Below are 17,725 nucleotides of genomic sequence, written 5' to 3'. Positions count from 1 at the left end.
GAAATTATAGGCAATTAGCAAGACACCCCCAATAAAGGAGTGGTTCTGCAGGTGGTGACCACAGACCACTTCTCAGTTCCTATGCTTCCTGGCTGATGTTTTGGTCACTTTTGAATGCTGGCGGTGCTTTCACTCTAGTGGTAGTATGAGACGGAGTCTACAACCCACACAAGTGGCTCAGGTAGTGCAGCTCATCCAGGATGGCACATCAATGCGAGCTGTGGCAAGAAGGTTTGCTGTGTCTGTCAGCGTAGTGTCCTGAGCATGGAGGCGCTACCTGGAGACAGGCCAGTACATCAGGAGACGTGGAGGAGGCCGTAGGAGGGCAACAACCCAGCAGTAGGACCGCTACCTCCGCCTTTGTGCAAGGAGGAGCAGGAGGAGCACTGCCAGAGCCCTGCAAAATGACCTCCAGCAGGCCACAAATGTGCATGTGTCTGCTCAAACGGTCAGAAACAGACTCCATGAGGGTGGTATGAGGGCCCGACGTCCACAAGTGGGGGTTGTGCTTTACAGCCCAACACCGTGCAGGACGTTTGGCATTTGCCAGAGAACACCAAGATTGGCAAATTCGCCACTGGCGCCCTGTGCTCTTCACAGATGAAAGCAGGTTCACACTGAGCACATGTGACAGACGTGACAGAGTCTGGAGACGCCGTGGAGAACGTTCTTCTGCCTGCAACATCCTCAAGCATGACCGGTTTGGCGGTGGGTCAGTCATGGTGTGGGGTGGCATTTCTTTGGGGGGCCGCACAGCCCTCCATGTGCTCGCCAGAGGTAGCCTGACTGCCATTAGGTACCGAGATGAGATCCTCAGACCCCTTGTGAGACCATATGCTGGTGCGGTTGGCCCTGGGTTCCTCCTAATGCAAGACAATGCTAGACCTCATGTGGCTTGGCTGGAGTGTGTCAGCAGTTCCTGCAAGAGGAAGGCATTGATGCTATGGACTGGCCCGCCCGTTCCCCAGACCTGAATCCAATTGAGCACATCTGGGACATCATGTCTCGCTCCATCCACCAACGCCACGTTGCACCACAGACTGTCCAGGAGTTGGCGGATGCTTTAGTCCAGGTCTGGGAGGAGATCCCTCAGGAGACCATCCTCCACCTCATCAGGAGCATACCCAGTCGTTGTAGGGAGGTCATACAGGCACGTGGAGGCCACACGGACAACTGAGCCTCATTTTGACTTGTTTTAAGGATATTACATCAAAGTTGGATCAGCCTGTAGTGTGGTTTTCCACTTTAATTTTGAGTGTGACTCCAAATCCAGACCTCCGTGGGTTGATCAATTTGATTTCCATTGATAATTGTTGTGTGATTCTGTTGTCAGCACATTCAACTATGTAAAGAAAAAAGTATTTAATAAGAATATTTCATTCATTCAGATCTAGGATGTGTTATTTTAGTGTTCCCTTTATTGAGCAATATATATATATGAGGTTGACTTGTAATGTGTATAATGTATATATATTTGCAGGGTGACTATGTGTTCATGTGTATATATTTGCAGGGTGACTATGTGTATATATTTGCAGGGTGACTATGTGTATATATTTGCAGGGTGACTGTGTATATATTTGCAGGGTGACTGTGTATATATTTGCAGGGTGACTGTGTATATATTTGCAGGGTGACTGTGTATATATTTGCAGGGTGACTATGTGTATATATTTGCAGGGTGACTATGTTAATGTGTTTTGTGATTTGTAGCTCTCTTTGTACATGGACAAGTTTGAGGAGTTTCAGACCACTCTGGCGAAAAGCAACGAGGTGTTCACTACCTTCAGACAGGAGATGGAGAAGGTTTGGAACTGAACATTTAACATAACACTTTCTTTGGTATATAGCTGGGAGGGTTTAGGTCTGTAGACCTCTCTCTAGCTGGGAGGGTTTAGGTCTGTCGACCTCTCTCTAGTTGGAAGGGTTTAGGTCTGTAGACCTCTCTAGTTGGAAGGGTTTAGGTCTGTAGACCTCTCTCTCTCTAACTGGAAGGGTTTAGGTCTGTAGACCTCTCTCTCTCTAGCTGGAAGGGTTTAGGTCTGTAGACCTCTCTCTCTCTAGTTGGAAGGGTTTAGGTCTGTCGACCTCTCTAGTTGGAAGGGTTTAGGTCTGTCGACCTCTCTCTCTCTAGTTGGAAGGGTTTAGGTCTGTCGACCTCTCTAGTTGGAAGGGTTTAGGTCTGTCGACCTCTCTCTCTAGTTGGAAGGGTTTAGGTCTGTAGACCTCTCTCTAGTTGGAAGGGTTTAGGTCTGTAGACCTCTCTCTCTCTAGTTGGAAGGGTTTAGGTCTGTCAACCTCTCTCTAGCTGCAAGGGTTTAGGTCTGTCGACCTCTCTGTAGCTCTGATCTTTTTTCTGTTCTCCAGATGACCAAGAAGATCAAGAAGCTGGAGAAGGAGACGACTCTGTGGAGAACGAAGTGGGAGACGAACAACCAGGCTCTGCTACAGATGGCTGAGGAGGTGAGATGACAAACTCTCCCAAAGGGCCATCTTACTTTATCATTTACTAATAGTAGCAGACATTTAAGAATATTTTGGACTGTAAAATTTCACAAAGTATCTCAATGAATGATGTCACTTAATTGTAGAATATCTGATGTTGAATGTCGTTGTGGCTGTTCGTCCTCTCCAGAAGACACTGCGGGACAAACATCACAAGGGCCTGCACGGGAAGCTGGAGTGCCTGGAGAAACTGTGCCGGGCTTTGCAGAAGGAGAGGGACGACCTCACCACCAAACTGGGAGACCTAAAGTCAACAACCGAGGAGGAGGAGGGGACGGAACCTCCAGACCCCCAGCCCAGCCTGGAGTCTACCCAGGATGAGATGTCTCCGCCTGGGAGGGGGGAAGAGACGCAGCCCCTTACTACCCCTGAACTGGAGCTAGAGCCCTCCACAGAGCAACTTGACAACTGAGCCACTAACCCCCTCTGCCTTTTGGGGGGTGTATTTGAAAACAGTATATCTTTTTTTGTGTGTTAAAGTTATAATTAAGATTAAAATGACTGCATTATTAGCAATGAATATAATACTTTTTGCCCTGACTGTACATTGTAAAACTGGGCTTTGTGGTGAGCACGAGGCTCCCCCTTTTTCTACCACATTTGTATTTTCTTAGATGATTGTCTTCATGCTGTTGGTCAGTCACAGGGCTGTTGTTCAGCAGCTTTCTCGTGGTCAGTCACAGGGCTGTTGTTCAGCAGCTTTCTCGTGGTCAGTCACAGGGCTGTTGTTCAGCAGTTTTCTCGTGGTCAGTCACAGGGCTGTTGTTCAGCAGCTTTCTCGTGGTCAGTCACAGGGCTGTTGTTCAGCAGCTTTCTCGTGGTCAGTCACAGGGCTGTTGTTGTTCAGCAGCTTTCTCGTGGTCAGTCACAGGGCTGTTGTTCAGCAGCTTTCTCGTGGTCAGTCACAGGGCTGTTGTTGTTCAGCAGCTTTCTCGTGGTCAGTCACAGGGCTGTTGTTCAGCAGCTTTCTCGTGGTCAGTCACAGGGCTGTTGTTCAGCAGCTTTCTCGTGGTCAGTCACAGGGCTGTTGTTCAGCAGCTTTCTCGTGGTCAGTCACAGGGCTGTTGTTCAGCAGCTTTCTCGTGGTCAGTCACAGGGCTGTTGTTCAGCAGCTTTCGCGTGGTCAGTCACAGGGCTGTTGTTCAGCAGCTTTCTCATGGTCAGTCACAGGGCTGTTGTTCAGCAGCATTCTCGTGGTCAGTCACAGGGCTGTTGTTGTTCAGCAGCTTTCTCGTGGTCAGTCACAGGGCTGTTGTTGTTCAGCAGCTTTCTCGTGGTCAGTCACAGGGCTGTTGTTCAGCAGCTTTCTCGTGGTCAGTCACAGGGCTGTTGTTGTTCAGCAGCTTTCTCGTGGTCAGTCACAGGGCTGTTGTTGTTCAGCAGCTTTCTCGTGGTCAGTCACAGGGAAGTTGTTGTTCAGCAGCTTTCTCGTGGTCAGTCACAGGGCTGTTGTTGTTCAGCAGCTTTCTCGTGGTCAGTCACAGGGCTGTTGTTGTTCAGCAGCTTTCTCGTGGTCAGTCACAGGGCTGTTGTTGTTCAGCAGCTTTCTCGTGGTCAGTCACAGGGCTGTTGTTCAGCAACTTTCCAGTTGGACTAAAATTGTACTTTCTCCCGTCTCCCAATTTCCTCTACAGTCTGACACGTCTCTGTCCAGCTTTCTTCCATTGAAAAATCTATATTTTGGAGCTGTGGAATTGTAGTCAGATTAAATCTCTTTTAGAACTCTTAACAGTGTTCAGATTAAATATCTGTTGAACTGATATTGTAGTGGGATTTAAATTCTATCATATGCATATTGCTATATTGAAGTAGCCTTGTTGCATCGTCGTGACTAACTGAATCTAATCTCTGTCTAGGACCAGAAATAGCAGGGCATTGTACAGTAGAAGAGTTGCAAACATACAATGTTTATCTCCGAGCAGGTACCATAGATTTACTAGGATGGGAATTCCCAGTCAAGTCAATGTAACATGATTGGTTGACTTGTATTTCTATGGCTGGGCCATTTCAGTCGTTGGCTTGTCATGATGGAATCTACTGGCTTTCTAATACCTCAGCACTGGTGTTTAGTTTCAGTCAAGTCTCCTTTCTGAAGCACCTGGGACTTGAAAAGGAACATCCCTGTCCTTTTAACATGAGACTGAGTCTAAAGGGTTAAATCTGTTCAGCTTTGACCAAGATGCCATGCAGTCAACAGACAGCACGTTCAGTCATTGTAGGTTCCCAGTTTCTGCAGGAGGACCCCTGGTTCTGATGCTGCTGTATATACAGGCTTTCCTGGTTTGTAATTCCAGTAGCCTGGCCCCAGATCTGTGTGTTGTCTGGTCCAACTTGACAAACAGCACAATAGATCTGGGACCAGGCTATCATTCCAATACGCCAAGGGACAAACTGTTCTCCAGCTCTCCTTAACTGATACCTCCACATGATGGAGAGGGGGGCATTCGGGTTCAATTTACCCAATGGTTAAGCGCTCACTGGGTCATTTACCCAATGGTTAAGGGCTCACTGGGTCATTTACCCAATGGTTAAGGGCTCACTGGGTCATTTACCCAATGGTTAAGGGCTCACTGGGTCATTTACCCAATGGTTAAGGGCTCACTGGGTCATTTACCCAATGGTTAAGGGCTCACTGGGTCATTTACATGGAGAAGTCAGTGAGGCACTTTACTGCAGACACTGTGGGCCTTCAGGAACTGGGTCTGCTTGGTAACTTGGTTGTGTTCCAGACCAGTGATCATTTATATGGGACGTAATGTTTCTTGGGCTCCAAATAGGCTTCTTTCTATTCCTTATGTCTTGTTTTTGTTTTAATAGACAGAACTTGGTTTTATTTCTGGAAGCAAAAAGACATGGATTTATAAGGTGCCTTTTCATCTTATACTTTATACTGGAAAAACATGTGATTTGCATTTTTTTTTTTATATACAAACACAATGCGAACGTTCACTAAGAACTTATTTGGCATTGGAGATATTTGCCGACAATGTGAAACAAATGTAACCAATCTCTTGTAATGAGAATGATGGTGGTTTTGGGCCTCAGGTCAGGGTTGTGTTCATTAGGCATCAAACAAGAAAACAAATTGAAACTGGGTTCAATCACTGAAACTGTTTCCAGCTGCAAAATATTTAAACCGTGATCGGATCCGTGCCCTAATAAACACTACCCAGGTTCCCCTACTGGCCCGATCACCCTGTCATCGACCTCAGATATCACCAGCTTACATTGTCTTTTTGTTTTCTTGTGAAGTCATAAGGATGTAATTCAGAGCACGGCCCCTGAAGTTTTAAAGGTGAATGTTAAGATGGGTCCAAGCCACGGTTTGGGGGGGGTACTGCATCTTAACCCCCTCAAGTCTAAATCAAGTTCAATACTTTACTGTGTGATGTGGTCCAGGCCAGTTGGATGTAGCCTGAGTCCATCTGCTTGGGCTATTATGCCAACTCATTGTCATGCTAAATGTTTGGCTTGACTGACAGCAATGAAGTAGGCAAAAAGCACAAACAGACTGGCGCTCAGGCTATTGTGGATGCCCGCCAGTCAAACTCAGGTTACGTAAAGACATCTACCTCTGCAGGTGAGAACTGTGAAAGCAGAGCTAGTTTATGTTCAGAAAGCGTTGAGCCCACATTCCCCTTTAGAAGATTGTGAAATGTTCTTATAGTCCCGTCTCTCGCTTTTCAATAAACTATTTTGTAGTATTTCAAATTTGGTTGTCATTTTAATTTCCTAGTTTGCTCGATGTTTAAATTGGTCTTGTGAATGATGTTAATTTCTAGGCAGTATACACACACACACACTTGCGTGGCTTCCCAGACTCCTTGCTCTGGCCAAACACTATGCCCACGGACGTTAGTTTTTCCTTCGGCCACAATGAGTTTGGCTCAGTAACTCAGACTTCCAGACACATTCTGATTGGTCCAACCCATCGGTTCCTGGAACCAGAATACACAAGTAAATTGGCGTTGATACTCGAATGGTCCAATCGCCAACTTTGAAGCCATTTGTGGCGATGTCAGTCTGATATGTAGCAAACAGCACAGTGGCGATGTCAGTCTGTAGTGAACAGCACAGTGGCGATGTCAGTCTGATATGTAGCGAACAGCACAGTGGCGATGTCAGTCTGATATGTAGCAAACAGCACAGTGGCGATGTCAGTTTGATATGTGGCGATGTCAGTCTGATATGTAGCGAACAGCACAGTGGCGATGTCAGTCTGATATGTAGCAAACAGCACAGTGGCGATGTCAGTCTGATATGTAGCAAACAGCACAGTGGCGATGTCAGTCTGATATGTAGCAAACAGCACAGTGGCGATGTCAGTCTGATATGTGGCGATGTCAGTCTGATATGTAGCGATGTCAGTCTGATATGTAGCGAACAGCACAGTGGCGATGTCAGTCTGATATGTGGCGAACAGCACAGTGGAATAATTCAGTTGGAGTCCGTAAATGGGTTACATTTTCTTAGGTGATTTATAGAAAACAAAAGAAACACTTAATTTTAAAAGTTACAAAAAGTACTTTATTGCAATTTATGCACAAAAAAAAAAAAAATCCAAGGTTGAAAATGATTTAGTCACTTGCCTCAAGTCAAAGCAGAAACGATACCGAAGGAACTCCGTATTTAGACAGGTGGAAAAGAACCCCTGCTTTACCAAGTGCATTTGAACTGTCCACCTGCATGGTTCATTTCACTCAGATGAGATTATCCTTTTATAAACAACTTCTATACACTTTGGACCAGTTTCCTGGACAGAGTGCCTAGTCTTGGACTAAGAAGCACAGCCAATTGTGAATATCCATTGAACATGCTTTTAAGTTAAGAACTACGCTTAAATCTGTGTTCAGGAAACCAGCCCTTTGTACCTGTAAGGGCTGCTTGATCAATATATCAAACCAAATCCAGAAGAATGCTTCTATATGGGAAACAGAATGTCTGTCAGGTAGAGCTGGAGGCTACAATGTGAAATACTGTACAAGAGGAGAGGGATGCACCAGGAGGTGGTTGGTGGGTTGGGCTGGGGTAAGGTGGGGTGGAGTAGGCGGTTACGACCCTTGACCCTCCAGCTCTGAAGCAGGGGTGTCAGGCTCCTCATCATTATAGATGTTCTCAGCCTAGAGAAGGAAATTGTTACATCAGTTAAAGGATTTACAATTACTCTGATTAATAGGAAGCAGACTTCTTGAAATAGCTTTAAACAACAAAATGTAGACAAAAGTTAGAAAACCACCAGGGTTAAGTTTCGTGAAAGTGCGGAAGCAAAACGTGGTACTTCGACAACAGTGTACTCACCATTTGCCAAACCTGCATGATGTTATCCTCGGAGACGGAGCAGATGACCCAAGGCTCGTTGGGGTTCCATGTGAAATCAGAAATCTTCGCTGTGTGTCCTCCATGGATGAACTGACGATAAAACAAGTCCTCAGGATGAGTAATATGCCAAAATATAACCTCCCTATTGGCTACTCTCCTATCGCTGGTTATTTAAAAGCTCAGGAGTAGGGTTGCAAAAAACTGGAAACTTTCCCAGAAATGTCATGGTTTTCCCAGGATTCCGAAAGAACAGACTGGAAATCCAGGGAATTTTTGGGAAAGTTGACATTTCTACAACCCTACTAAGGAGATAAAGGTCATAATTGTGGATGATGGGTCTATCACTCACCAGGAGTTCTGGAGGTCCATCCTCTGCATCTTCAGCAGACTGTTCCTCGCCGATTTTACTGGGGACCGACAAGACAAAAAGCCATTTCAACATCATCCTATCAGACAACAGTGTTAATGAAACACACCCCTCCCCCCTCAAGGGCAACTCAGCTGAGCAAACGAACCAAAAAGGCTAGTCCAGTCAACATGCCCTGTGGTCGGTCTTTACCTGAGATCCCATACGTTGAGCCTTCTATCTGTTCCACTGGAAGCCAGAATGGTTTCGTTGTGAGGGGACCATTGCACCTGCCAAAGAAGTCAGTAAAGCACTGTCAGTGCAATAAACTCCAGCTCAGCACAACGTCTACGAGGGACACCAACACTTGGAAAAATAGATGGAAAATCAATGCGACTACCCTGGGTTAAATAAAATAGAAAGTTGAATGGGACGCCAACAAAGCCTGGTAACTTATCCAGACTCTCAATCCTATTGGTTCAGAGGGATTGAGACTGTTCACTATTTATGGAGTATTACCTGGAAGATTTCATCCTTGTGCGATTCAAACGAGTGGAGCTTCAGTTTGAGGTTACGCAGATCCCAGAGAGCAACAGTCTGTTACACAAAAAGGAAAAGAAAACATTTAGTAACGGTAAATATACTAGAACGTATTCTTGGACTACCGTCCAGTAGGAAATACACTTCCTGGTCATGTGATTTGTGACCTGTCCAGTAGGAAATACACTTCCTGGTCATGTGATTTGTGACCTGTCCAGTAGGAAATACACTTCCTGGTCATGTGATTGTGACCTGTCCAGTAGGAAATACACTTCCTGGTCATGTGATTTGTGACCTGTCCAGTAGGAAATACACTTCCTGGTCATGTGATTTGTGACCTGTCCAGTAGGAAATACACTTCCTGGTCATGTGATTTGTGACCTGTCCAGTAGGAAATACACTTCCTGGTCATGTGATTTGTGACCTGTCCAGTAGGAAATACACTTCCTGGTCATGTGATTTGTGACCTGACCACTTTGACCAACACCATTGTACACAACCTTTATTTAACCAGGCAAGTCAGTTAAGAACAAATTCTTATTTTCAATGACGGCCTAGGAACAGTGGGTTAACTGCCTGTTCAGGGGCAGAATGACAGATTTGTACTTTGTCAGCTCAGGGGTTTCAACTTGCAACCTTCCGGTTACTAGCCCAACACTCTAACCACTAGGCTACGACACTCAAGCGCTTGAGGTGAGACGGACGGACTGATTGTGTTTATCAAAGAATAAAATAGGTACAGACCTTGTCTGCAGAGCCGGTGGCCAGGATGAACTCGCTGTAGGGGTTGAAGGACAGACAGTTGACCTCTGCAGTGTGGGCGTCCACTGCATGGCTGGGCTTGGACGTGTTGTTGGACCGTGTGTCCCAGCTGAGACAGATGTCAAAGGTTAATGACAGGGGTTCCCAAACTTTTTCCCACTTGGGCCCCCCGTTCCAGCATAGGGGAACATCCCGCACCACATCTATATCTATTGGCACAAGGACTGTTCATGACACCAACTGTTCATACCCCTCTTGTTGATGGAGAGAATTTCAGGTTAAAAGTTTATGGGGTGCAATTAACATTTAGCTGTTTTCAAGCTAATTATTTTGCAATTCTATACACTTTGCCATGTTTAATGTATATTCATGTGAAATGGCTGACAAATTACAACAATCTATGGGCTAAAAAAACCTTAAAACATTAGCTGACATGGGCTAGTTGATCTGGACATTTCTGACAACTTATAAATAGCTATGGTATTCAATGACTGGAATAGTGATGGACTACCCCATTTCAAAACTACACTTTCTAGTATTACAACTTTCAAGAGTAAGTTTAAAGCCATTCTGAGTTCCATAAATAAAAACTGAATTAAGGGATAGACAGTTAAGAGAATCAGATCCTTCCATCCAGTTTTCAAATCACTTTTCCTTTGAGAGATCTTCTTGTGTGGAAAGTTTAAGGCAACACACTGTACATACTTCAAAAGTATCAGATTGTGTGAAAATACATTGAGAGTAGAAAAATAATAAACAGAAGGCTCACTCACATCATCAGTTTCTGGTCGTCAGCCACAGAGCCAAACAGTGATTCGTGGAGCAGGTGCCAGGACACGTCCTCCACCACTGCAGTGTGACCGGTGAAGATGGTCTTAGCATCCACTATCTTCCCCTCCTTAGGACCAGCACCGATGTCCCACAGGCAGATCGTCTGGAGATTAAACATGTCAGTGCACTTCTTAATAACACAATATATAGTAGTTCATATAGCATTTGTCTCGATCTAATGAGTTTGCTTAATAACAATGCAAAAACACTTTCATTTTCAGTGAAAGCCACAATCTAGCTTGAAATGGTTAAAAACACACAGGGGAAACTGGTGTGCTGACGGAGTGTAGAGAGAGACACTCACGTGGTCATCAGAAGCACTGAGCAGGTTTCCACTGAGGTTGGGGTTCCAGGACAGGCCGTAGCCCTCCTTCTGGTGGCCCCGCAGACGCAGGTCTGGACTGCACTCACCACTGGGGTCTATGAGAGGGAGAGACGAGATGGTAGAAAAATGGTAAGACCAGAAAAGGGTCAAATACATATCAAGTTACCACTTTCAGGAACCGGATTTATGTTTTCCTGGTCGGATGGAATCATTCCAAAAGTGCAGACTCAAACATTTGAATCACGTCCAATAGCATTTTGATTTGTTTTAAAGAGCAGTGATCTATTTACCAGATGTGTATTGTCTTACCTGGTTTGGAAGGGTGCTTGGTGTAGTCAAAGACCAGTACGTCTGAGGTGGGGGTCTTGGTAGCAATGATGCAGGGGTTCTGAGGCATGTACCTGGCCCGGTTCACTTCACCCTCGTGGTTTATCTTGATCTCAATCTCTATCTTTCCACTCACTGATCCAAAACCTCCAAATTCTGAGGAAGAAATACTGCATATTCAGCATATTTTCTCAAGAGATAAAATGTTCACTGTGCCGATAACACCTTGACTTATAATATGCATATAAGGCCAGATTCACAGACACAAAAAAAACACCTAATGGAAATTGTCTATTAAAATGATTTTAAAATCCGGGGCTAGGCTTAATCTGTGTCCGGGAGACCATCCTCAAATGTAGAGAGAAGAGCCCATACTACGATGAACATACCTGCTCCTTTTTCACTGTCGTAGTGAGAAGCATCAAACTGGGCGTCATCGTTGGGGACCTGTACGCTGGCGATCACCAGGTGATTCTGCTCATCTGACGTGTGAGTTCCCAGTACCAGTCTGTGGACTGCATAGTCCTTTCCATCCGGCCTACACAGAGAGACACACATTAAATACTGTCCTTGTGTGTGTGTCTGGAATGGCACACTATTCCCTAGAGTACACTACTTTTGACAAGAGACCTATAGTCAAAAGTAGTGCACTGCTATGTCAGAAGGCACCACATGGCAAAATAACATGCTTTTCTAGACTGAACTAGAATGGCTGACAAGGAAGGCCAGGTTGGTAGAGAGAACAATACAATGTTCAGTATATTAGGTAGGTCAGCACACAGTTATATGTTGAGAGCAGCAAGAGGAACAGAAATGGTGACGTAGCATTGGCTACTGTACCTGTTGACGTCAGGTAGCCACTGCACAGTGAGACTGGGCCACTCCAGCGCGTGGGTCATCACCAGGTCATAGAGGAAAGGAGTATTCTTCTTCCAGATTTTGTATTCTTCATTGATGACCCGCTCCTCGACTGCATCGTCGTACACTATAACAGTGAAAGAAGCAACACTTACATAAGACTACAATGGACAGTTACTACCAAGGCTAGTGTAACGTTGGGATTTACTGCATTCCTGTACCCTCGGGCCAGTTGTGCCTCATTTGCATGTTACACAAGCAAGCGGGCAGACTATCAATGTGAGCTAGATAGCTAATAATTTATTTAGCAAGATTAGTTAGCCATCTAAATTCTCAACTTATGGAGCACAGATAGTAAACCCAGGCCGAACGTATGCAGCCTGTACTGGTTAGCATAGCTAGCTAACAAACCGCACTTTTCATTTGGCTATGCATCCAGCCGCGCACACAAAGCATGCATGAAATGAACCGAGCCCATCAATTCCCTACCTTCTTTATCCGCCATGTTTGGGTTTTAGGGGATCCTGCAATTGTAGGTCACCCGTGGGTTTGCCCGAAAGCAAGGTAACTAGGTAGCTATTCTATATTATTCGCAAAAGGCCAAAACACAGCGGAATTTGTTGACCACTCAAAATCCCTCTTTCTTTTATGCGCGCATCCGAGGATGGAGAGCACAGCGCATGCGTTCTCACAACGACGTAGTAACGGCGCGTGCGCAGACATGACCAGGAAGTGATTTATCATCGAACAATCTAAAAATTAATGCGTTCGCTGAACATTTTCGAAGAGAAATGTAAAAGTTTATGGCAACAGTACAACGGAACGATTCATACGGTGCAAGTCATTTTCGTTTGAAACGATTTTGACAAACATTTCAAACGAAGAGGGACATTTTCAACTTTGACCCCTGACGAATTGAATGAGTTTTCTGCAAAATGGCAGCATCAATACCTTCTGCCGTGTCAGCACCATTGGGGTATGTTAAGATAATTGGCGTTAATCTGATGTTGTTATGTCATGTAAATGTAATTGATATGCATGGTGGTGCCAAAGAATCACACCGTAGTGCTGTAAGTTATCTATTTACGATAGTCAAGTAGATAACTAACGTTAGCAAGCTCGCAGTGACTGTGTTGACAAACACTGAATAAATAGTAACTTAGACAACCCATGCGGTGTTATATTTCCCCACAGTCAAAAACGCAGGGCATCTTTGAAGAAGAAAGAAAGAAGAAAACGAAAACGCCAAGCCCTCGCCAAAGCCCAAATCAGAGAATCTGGTGGTATGTCACAGTGGATATATTTGAAAATCCTACATGATATTCTCTCTACTACTAGCCAGTTGTTTATAATTCCCGACGGGGACTATGTATTCTGAATGTCTAACCATCCACTGACGAGCTCTAATTCATCTCCCTAAACACTTAGAAAATGGAGATGATTCTCCACCAGAACAAGATGATGATGAAGAGGAAAGGAAGGCTGAGGAAGAAAGGTAGCAAATATATTTCTACAGTTTTAAGTTGATAAGCAATGGCACTTTTTTCAGGGTCTGTAATATTGTTCCATGTGTCCTGTATTCAAAAAAATGTCAGACTCCAATCAACTGTTCTCTCTGCTACCGCACGGCAAGCGGTACTGTTGCGCCAAGTCCGGGACCTAAAGGCTGAACAACCAATCAAATACCCCCCCCCCCCCATCTGTTTTTATACTGCTGCTACTCACTGTTTATTATCCATGCATAGTCACTTTACAAATGACCTCGACTAACCTGTACCCCCACACATTGACTCGGTACTGGTACCCCCTGTGCATAGCCTCGTTATGTAAATGTATTGTGTTATGTTTTGATAGTTAAAAAAACAAACATTTATTGTACTGCATTGTTGGTTAAGGGCTTGTAAGTAAGCATTTCACAGTAACCTGTTGTATTCGCCGCATGTGACAAATAACATTTGTTTTGATTCAGACGGCGCCTAGACCAGGAGTGGCTGGAGAGGGAGAGGCTGGCCCAGCAGGAATTCAGACTCCGGTGGGAGAGGGAAGACGCTGCAAGGAAGAGACAGGAGGAAGAGGAGGTACAGAACTGTCACAATGTAGAATGGCACCCTATTCCCTAAGATTAACCAGAACTCGGGCCAAAAGAATTGCACTATAAAGGGAATAGGCCATGATTCACTGAAATAATGTGTGTAACCGCTTTCCATGTCTGCAGGCGAGGATAAAGCAGGAATGGGAGGCCCAGCAGAGGAGAGAGGAAGAGGAGAAGGAGCAGAAGCAACAGGAGAAGAGAGACAGAGAGGTGAAACCTGCACCAGGAGGATAAACGCACAATGGAAGAGCTACATATCCTCTTCCTTTTGGTCACACAATGGTTTTAACTTAAGAAATATTACACAGTAATGTGTCTTTTGTGTGAGAAAGAAGTGTTTTTGCCTCAGACATCGACTTTTATCCACGTGTTTTTCCTTAACTGTGATACACGCAAAGGCCTTAACTAAGATACACACAAAGAGGGACACTCCTACAGGTCTGTGCTGCCATGGGACAAGGATGTATCTTTTATCTGTGGATTTGTTTCCTCATGTCTTCTGGTTATTCTCATACTGCTCAGGGACAAAATACACACACACACACACCTTTGCAGTTCTTATGTCTAGTGTCTTTGTACAAAGGCATATTTTGTGGCTCGCTTTCAACCACTGGTAAGATATTCTTGACTTGCAGTAACAGATATCCAGATATGCCACTGCAGGTTTTCACCAGCCCATCCTATGTTTGCACCATTTACAGGAAGCTGTACAGAAAATGTTGGACCAGGCTGAGAGTCAGGTATGAAAAAACAAACCAAATACATATTGCATACCAAGTTTATGTTTGGAAAGGAGTCTTGACTGTCTTTGATGGAACATTTTTCTGTAAAGCAGTTAGGTGTTACACAAGGATGAGTTTTGCAATTATTACAGAAACGAACCTATTCTACTTCCTGTTTTGCGTGTAGCTGGAGAATGGGGGTCCCTGGAGAAACCCTGAGGCTCCAGATTTTGGTACGGAGCAAGACCGGGCTAACTGCCCCTTCTTCCTCAAAACTGGAGCCTGCCGCTTCGGCGACAGGTTGGTAATGGTTCTAAATAGGAACATATTTCATTTTTTAATTGTATTTTTATCATTATAATATTTTTTTTATTTGTGTTTTTAATATTATTACTATAATTATTTTATATTATTATTTTTAGCTAGGATAGTCCAACACCTTTTTCCAGGGAGTCCTGGGAAGTGCATTCTTGTTAATTTTCCTTAAATGAGGCTCATCTTTCAGAATACTGCATAGCACAGTCATTTGTATACCATATTTTCTTTATATTAGCGTTTAGCTAATGAAATCTTCTGCTTACCTGATTGGTCAGGTGCTCTCGTAAGCATGTCCACCCCCCGTCCAGCCCTACTCTGATGATCCGGGGGATGTTTGCGACTTTCGGGATGGACCAGAGGTCACGGGACGACTACGATACAGACGCCTGTCTGGAGCACAGCGAGGAGGAGGTACAACAGCAGTTTGTGGATTTCTACGAGGATGTACTTCCTGAGTTTAGGAATGCTGGCAAGGTGTTGCAGTTTAAGGTGAATATGATGTTTGTCTTGCTGGATTGGAAGGAGTGATTCAATGGAAAGGAGACCTATCCACTCTTGAGGGGCATTGAATCAAACTCCTCTCTCGTTTTGTCTGTCTTCAGGTCAGCTGCAACTTCGAGCCACATTTGAGAGGAAATGTTTATGTCCAGTTTGACACGTAAGTAAACTAAGCAGCTTATGAAAATGGTCTGATAAGTTTTGTAGGCGTAGAAACAATGGTGTTTCTCAATTTTGAGTCATCAAGTAGTGTATCTTTACGGTCTATTTTTTTTCTCTTTGCTGTCTGTGTCTTTAGAGAGGAGCAGTGCAGAGAGGCCTTCATGATGTTCAATGGAAGATGGTACGCTGGCAAACAGCTCCAATGTGAGTTCTCTCCTGTCACCAGATGGAAGACTGCTATATGTGGTGAGGGAATGGAACACAAAAGTACAACTGAGAACCACAATACACCTACCTACACTGATTTTTACAGAATCATGCTAGTCATAAGTCGTGTATATTACCTTTTTATTTAACTAGGCAAGTCGGTTAAGAACAAATTAGAATGACAGATTTGTACCTTGTCAGCTCGGGGGTTTTGAACTTGCAACCTTCCGGTTACTAGTCCAACGCTCTAACCACTAGGCTACCCTGCCGCCCCATATTATTAAGACCCTGGTATTTGTTTGATTGCCGTGATCCTCCACAGGTTTGTTCGACCGACAGAAGTGTCCGAAAGGAAAGCACTGCAACTTCCTGCACGTGTACCGTAACCCTGGAAATGAGTTCTGGGAGGCGGACAGGGACCTGCACATGTCCCCCGACCGGGGAGGAGGGGGTACCGGGTCTTTCGCTGGGGGCCGGTTCTCTGAGAGGAGTAACCGCTCCTCGTGGACCGAGAGGTCACAGAGCCGACGGGGGGAGAGGAGCAGGAGGAGTAGGAGCAGGGAGAGCAGAATAGCCCAAAGGAGAGAGAGTCTTCAGAGTGACAGGTCTTGGACCAGTCGTACCAGCACGAGACCCAGGTCGAGGAGTAGGGACAGAGAAAGGAGAGACAGGAGCAGAGATAGGAGGGACAGAGGCAGGAGCAGGGACAGAGACCGGCTGGATGGGAGCAGAGACCGAGATGGGAGCAAGAGAGAGGGGTGGAGGGGTTCACCCACAGAGGCTAGTAGGGGGAGATCCAGATCAGCCAGCCCTGGAGAGTCCTCGAAGAGGAAGAGACAGGGGAGCAGGAGTCCTGGAGAGTCCTCTCAGAGGAGGAGACAGGGGAGCAGGAGTCCTGGAGAGTCTTCTCAGAGGAGGAGACAGGGGAGCAGGAGCCCTGGAGAGTCCTCGAAGAGGAGGAGACAGGGGAGCAGGAGTCCTGGAGAGTCCTCGAAGAGGAAGAGACAGGGGAGCAGGAGCCCTGGAGAGTCCTCTCAGAGGAGGAGACAGGGGAGCAGGAGTCCTGGAGAGTCCTCTCAGAGGAGGAGACAGGGGAGCAGGAGCCCTGGGAAAACATCCCAAAAAGACAAGCAGCCAGCCAACGACAGCAGCGACACGGCTCCATCACGCCACAAACGCAACAAAAAAAGCAAAAAGAAGAAGAGCAAGAGGAGGAAACCCAAGAGGGACAAAAAGAGCCAGTCGGCTGGGGGTCAGAGTTCATCTGCAGAGTCAGGGAAGGAGTCTTGGGACGAGGAGAAACCCTCTCCAAACCTTGTAGACAGCAGTACACGGACTCCTCATGAGGTAGACAACACTACCCAGGAGACTGTGGATGTAGACAACACTACCCAGGAGACTGTGGATGTAGACAACAATACCCAGGAGACTGCTAGGGTAAATGCCATACTTAGTCTCATGTTGTCTGAGTCTCTTGATAATGCCAATGCAGTCACTTCAGACATACAGACCCAGGTCAAGGAGGAGCCTGAGGATCCCTGTCCACCTATTGTCCCCTCTCCTAGCCCTGGGGATGTGGACATCGCTCAGACTCCTGAGGCAAACGCACTCTCCCCAGACCTCCATAGTATCTTCCTCAAGCAGGAGTATCCCTCTCTACCCAGTGTGCCTGAAGAGGAATGTGAACAGGATCGACCTGAGACGCTGCCTGATTCCCCTGACGATGATGACCCATAGCAGAATGAAATGTGTTCTGTATGGACTTCACCATGACTGCTATGGGCATTTTGAAGTGTACACTGTTTATGCATTGACTGTTTTCAATCTTCACCAATGCACTGCTCAACCTAGCTTTCACAAATGTTGGTTTGTTCCAAATGTAAGATGTGACAATTAAATGTTTTTTTATACAG

At 45.5% G+C, this 17,725-nt stretch overlaps 3 protein-coding genes across 11 annotated transcripts in view; 2 read left to right on the top strand and 1 right to left on the bottom strand.

The window, feature by feature from the left end:
• Positions 1 to 6,209, top strand: part of LOC109884900 (gamma-taxilin) — a 20,669-nt gene extending 14,460 nt beyond the window's left edge. For all 3 annotated transcript variants that reach the window (XM_031816078.1, XM_031816080.1, XM_031816079.1), the window contains 3 exons: positions 1,714 to 1,806; positions 2,368 to 2,463; positions 2,636 to 6,209. In XM_031816078.1, the coding sequence (XP_031671938.1) occupies positions 1,714 to 1,806; positions 2,368 to 2,463; positions 2,636 to 2,917 (471 nt within the window). In that variant the 3' untranslated portion in view covers positions 2,918 to 6,209. The remainder of the gene's footprint in view (positions 1 to 1,713; positions 1,807 to 2,367; positions 2,464 to 2,635) is intronic.
• On the bottom strand, positions 5,430 to 12,521 carry LOC116352732 (histone-binding protein RBBP7). Of its 2 annotated transcripts, none has more exons than XM_031816082.1 (12): positions 12,303 to 12,521; positions 11,796 to 11,940; positions 11,345 to 11,493; positions 10,938 to 11,111; positions 10,608 to 10,723; positions 10,246 to 10,406; positions 9,455 to 9,581; positions 8,690 to 8,767; positions 8,384 to 8,460; positions 8,174 to 8,231; positions 7,804 to 7,914; positions 5,430 to 7,625 (listed from the first exon to the last, which is right to left on the bottom strand). In XM_031816082.1, the coding sequence occupies exons 1-12, from the start codon at positions 12,316 to 12,318 to the stop codon at positions 7,557 to 7,559; spliced, it is 1,281 nt and encodes a 426-aa protein (XP_031671942.1). In that variant the 5' UTR covers positions 12,319 to 12,521; the 3' UTR covers positions 5,430 to 7,556. The 2 variants fall into 2 exon arrangements, with proteins under 2 accessions (XP_031671942.1, XP_031671941.1); XM_031816081.1 differs by having other exon boundaries at positions 7,010 to 7,625; positions 8,384 to 8,463; positions 12,303 to 12,492.
• LOC116361742 (U2 small nuclear ribonucleoprotein auxiliary factor 35 kDa subunit-related protein 2) lies at positions 12,514 to 17,725 on the top strand. 6 transcript variants are annotated; one of them, XM_031816076.1, is made up of 12 exons: positions 12,553 to 12,789; positions 13,008 to 13,096; positions 13,242 to 13,308; positions 13,783 to 13,891; positions 14,029 to 14,159; positions 14,298 to 14,368; positions 14,547 to 14,645; positions 14,815 to 14,927; positions 15,221 to 15,434; positions 15,548 to 15,603; positions 15,742 to 15,851; positions 16,135 to 17,724. In XM_031816076.1, exons 7-12 carry the CDS (start codon positions 14,622 to 14,624, stop codon positions 17,547 to 17,549), a joined length of 1,932 nt encoding a protein of 643 aa, XP_031671936.1. In that variant the 5' UTR covers positions 12,553 to 12,789; positions 13,008 to 13,096; positions 13,242 to 13,308; positions 13,783 to 13,891; positions 14,029 to 14,159; positions 14,298 to 14,368; positions 14,547 to 14,621; the 3' UTR covers positions 17,550 to 17,724. The 6 variants fall into 6 exon arrangements, with proteins under 6 accessions (XP_031671935.1, XP_031671931.1, XP_031671936.1 ...); XM_031816077.1 differs by having other exon boundaries at positions 12,575 to 12,789; positions 14,298 to 14,343; positions 14,607 to 14,645; XM_031816071.1 differs by lacking the exon at positions 14,298 to 14,368 and having other exon boundaries at positions 12,536 to 12,789; positions 14,029 to 14,115; positions 14,607 to 14,645; positions 16,135 to 17,725.

Source organism: Oncorhynchus kisutch, unplaced genomic scaffold (assembly GCF_002021735.2).
Source record: "Oncorhynchus kisutch isolate 150728-3 unplaced genomic scaffold, Okis_V2 scaffold740, whole genome shotgun sequence".
Classification (NCBI taxonomy): Eukaryota; Metazoa; Chordata; class Actinopteri; order Salmoniformes; family Salmonidae; genus Oncorhynchus; species Oncorhynchus kisutch.
Note: the sequence above shows the minus strand (reverse complement) of the source record. Positions and strands in the feature narration are given on the sequence as shown.

What these genes read in the sequence shown, in the direction of transcription:
- LOC116361742 (XM_031816071.1), top strand. Translation starts at nt 12,749, where the DNA reads ATGGCAGCATCAATACCTTCTGCCGTGTCAGCACCATTGGG. An exon ending in GCCGTGTCAGCACCATTGGG is followed by an intron (nt 12,790 to 13,007) that starts GTATGTTAAGAT and finishes ATTTCCCCACAG; the next exon opens with TCAAAAACGCAGGGCATCTT. An exon ending in AGAGACAGGAGGAAGAGGAG is followed by an intron (nt 13,892 to 14,028) that starts GTACAGAACTGT and finishes CCATGTCTGCAG; the next exon opens with GCGAGGATAAAGCAGGAATG.
- LOC116352732 (XM_031816081.1), bottom strand. An exon ending in TGGCTACCTGACGTCAACAG is followed by an intron (nt 11,494 to 11,795) that starts GTACAGTAGCCA and finishes CTCTCTGTGTAG; the next exon opens with GCCGGATGGAAAGGACTATG. An exon ending in CTCAACGTATGGGATCTCAG is followed by an intron (nt 8,232 to 8,383) that starts GTAAAGACCGAC and finishes GTCGGTCCCCAG; the next exon opens with TAAAATCGGCGAGGAACAGT.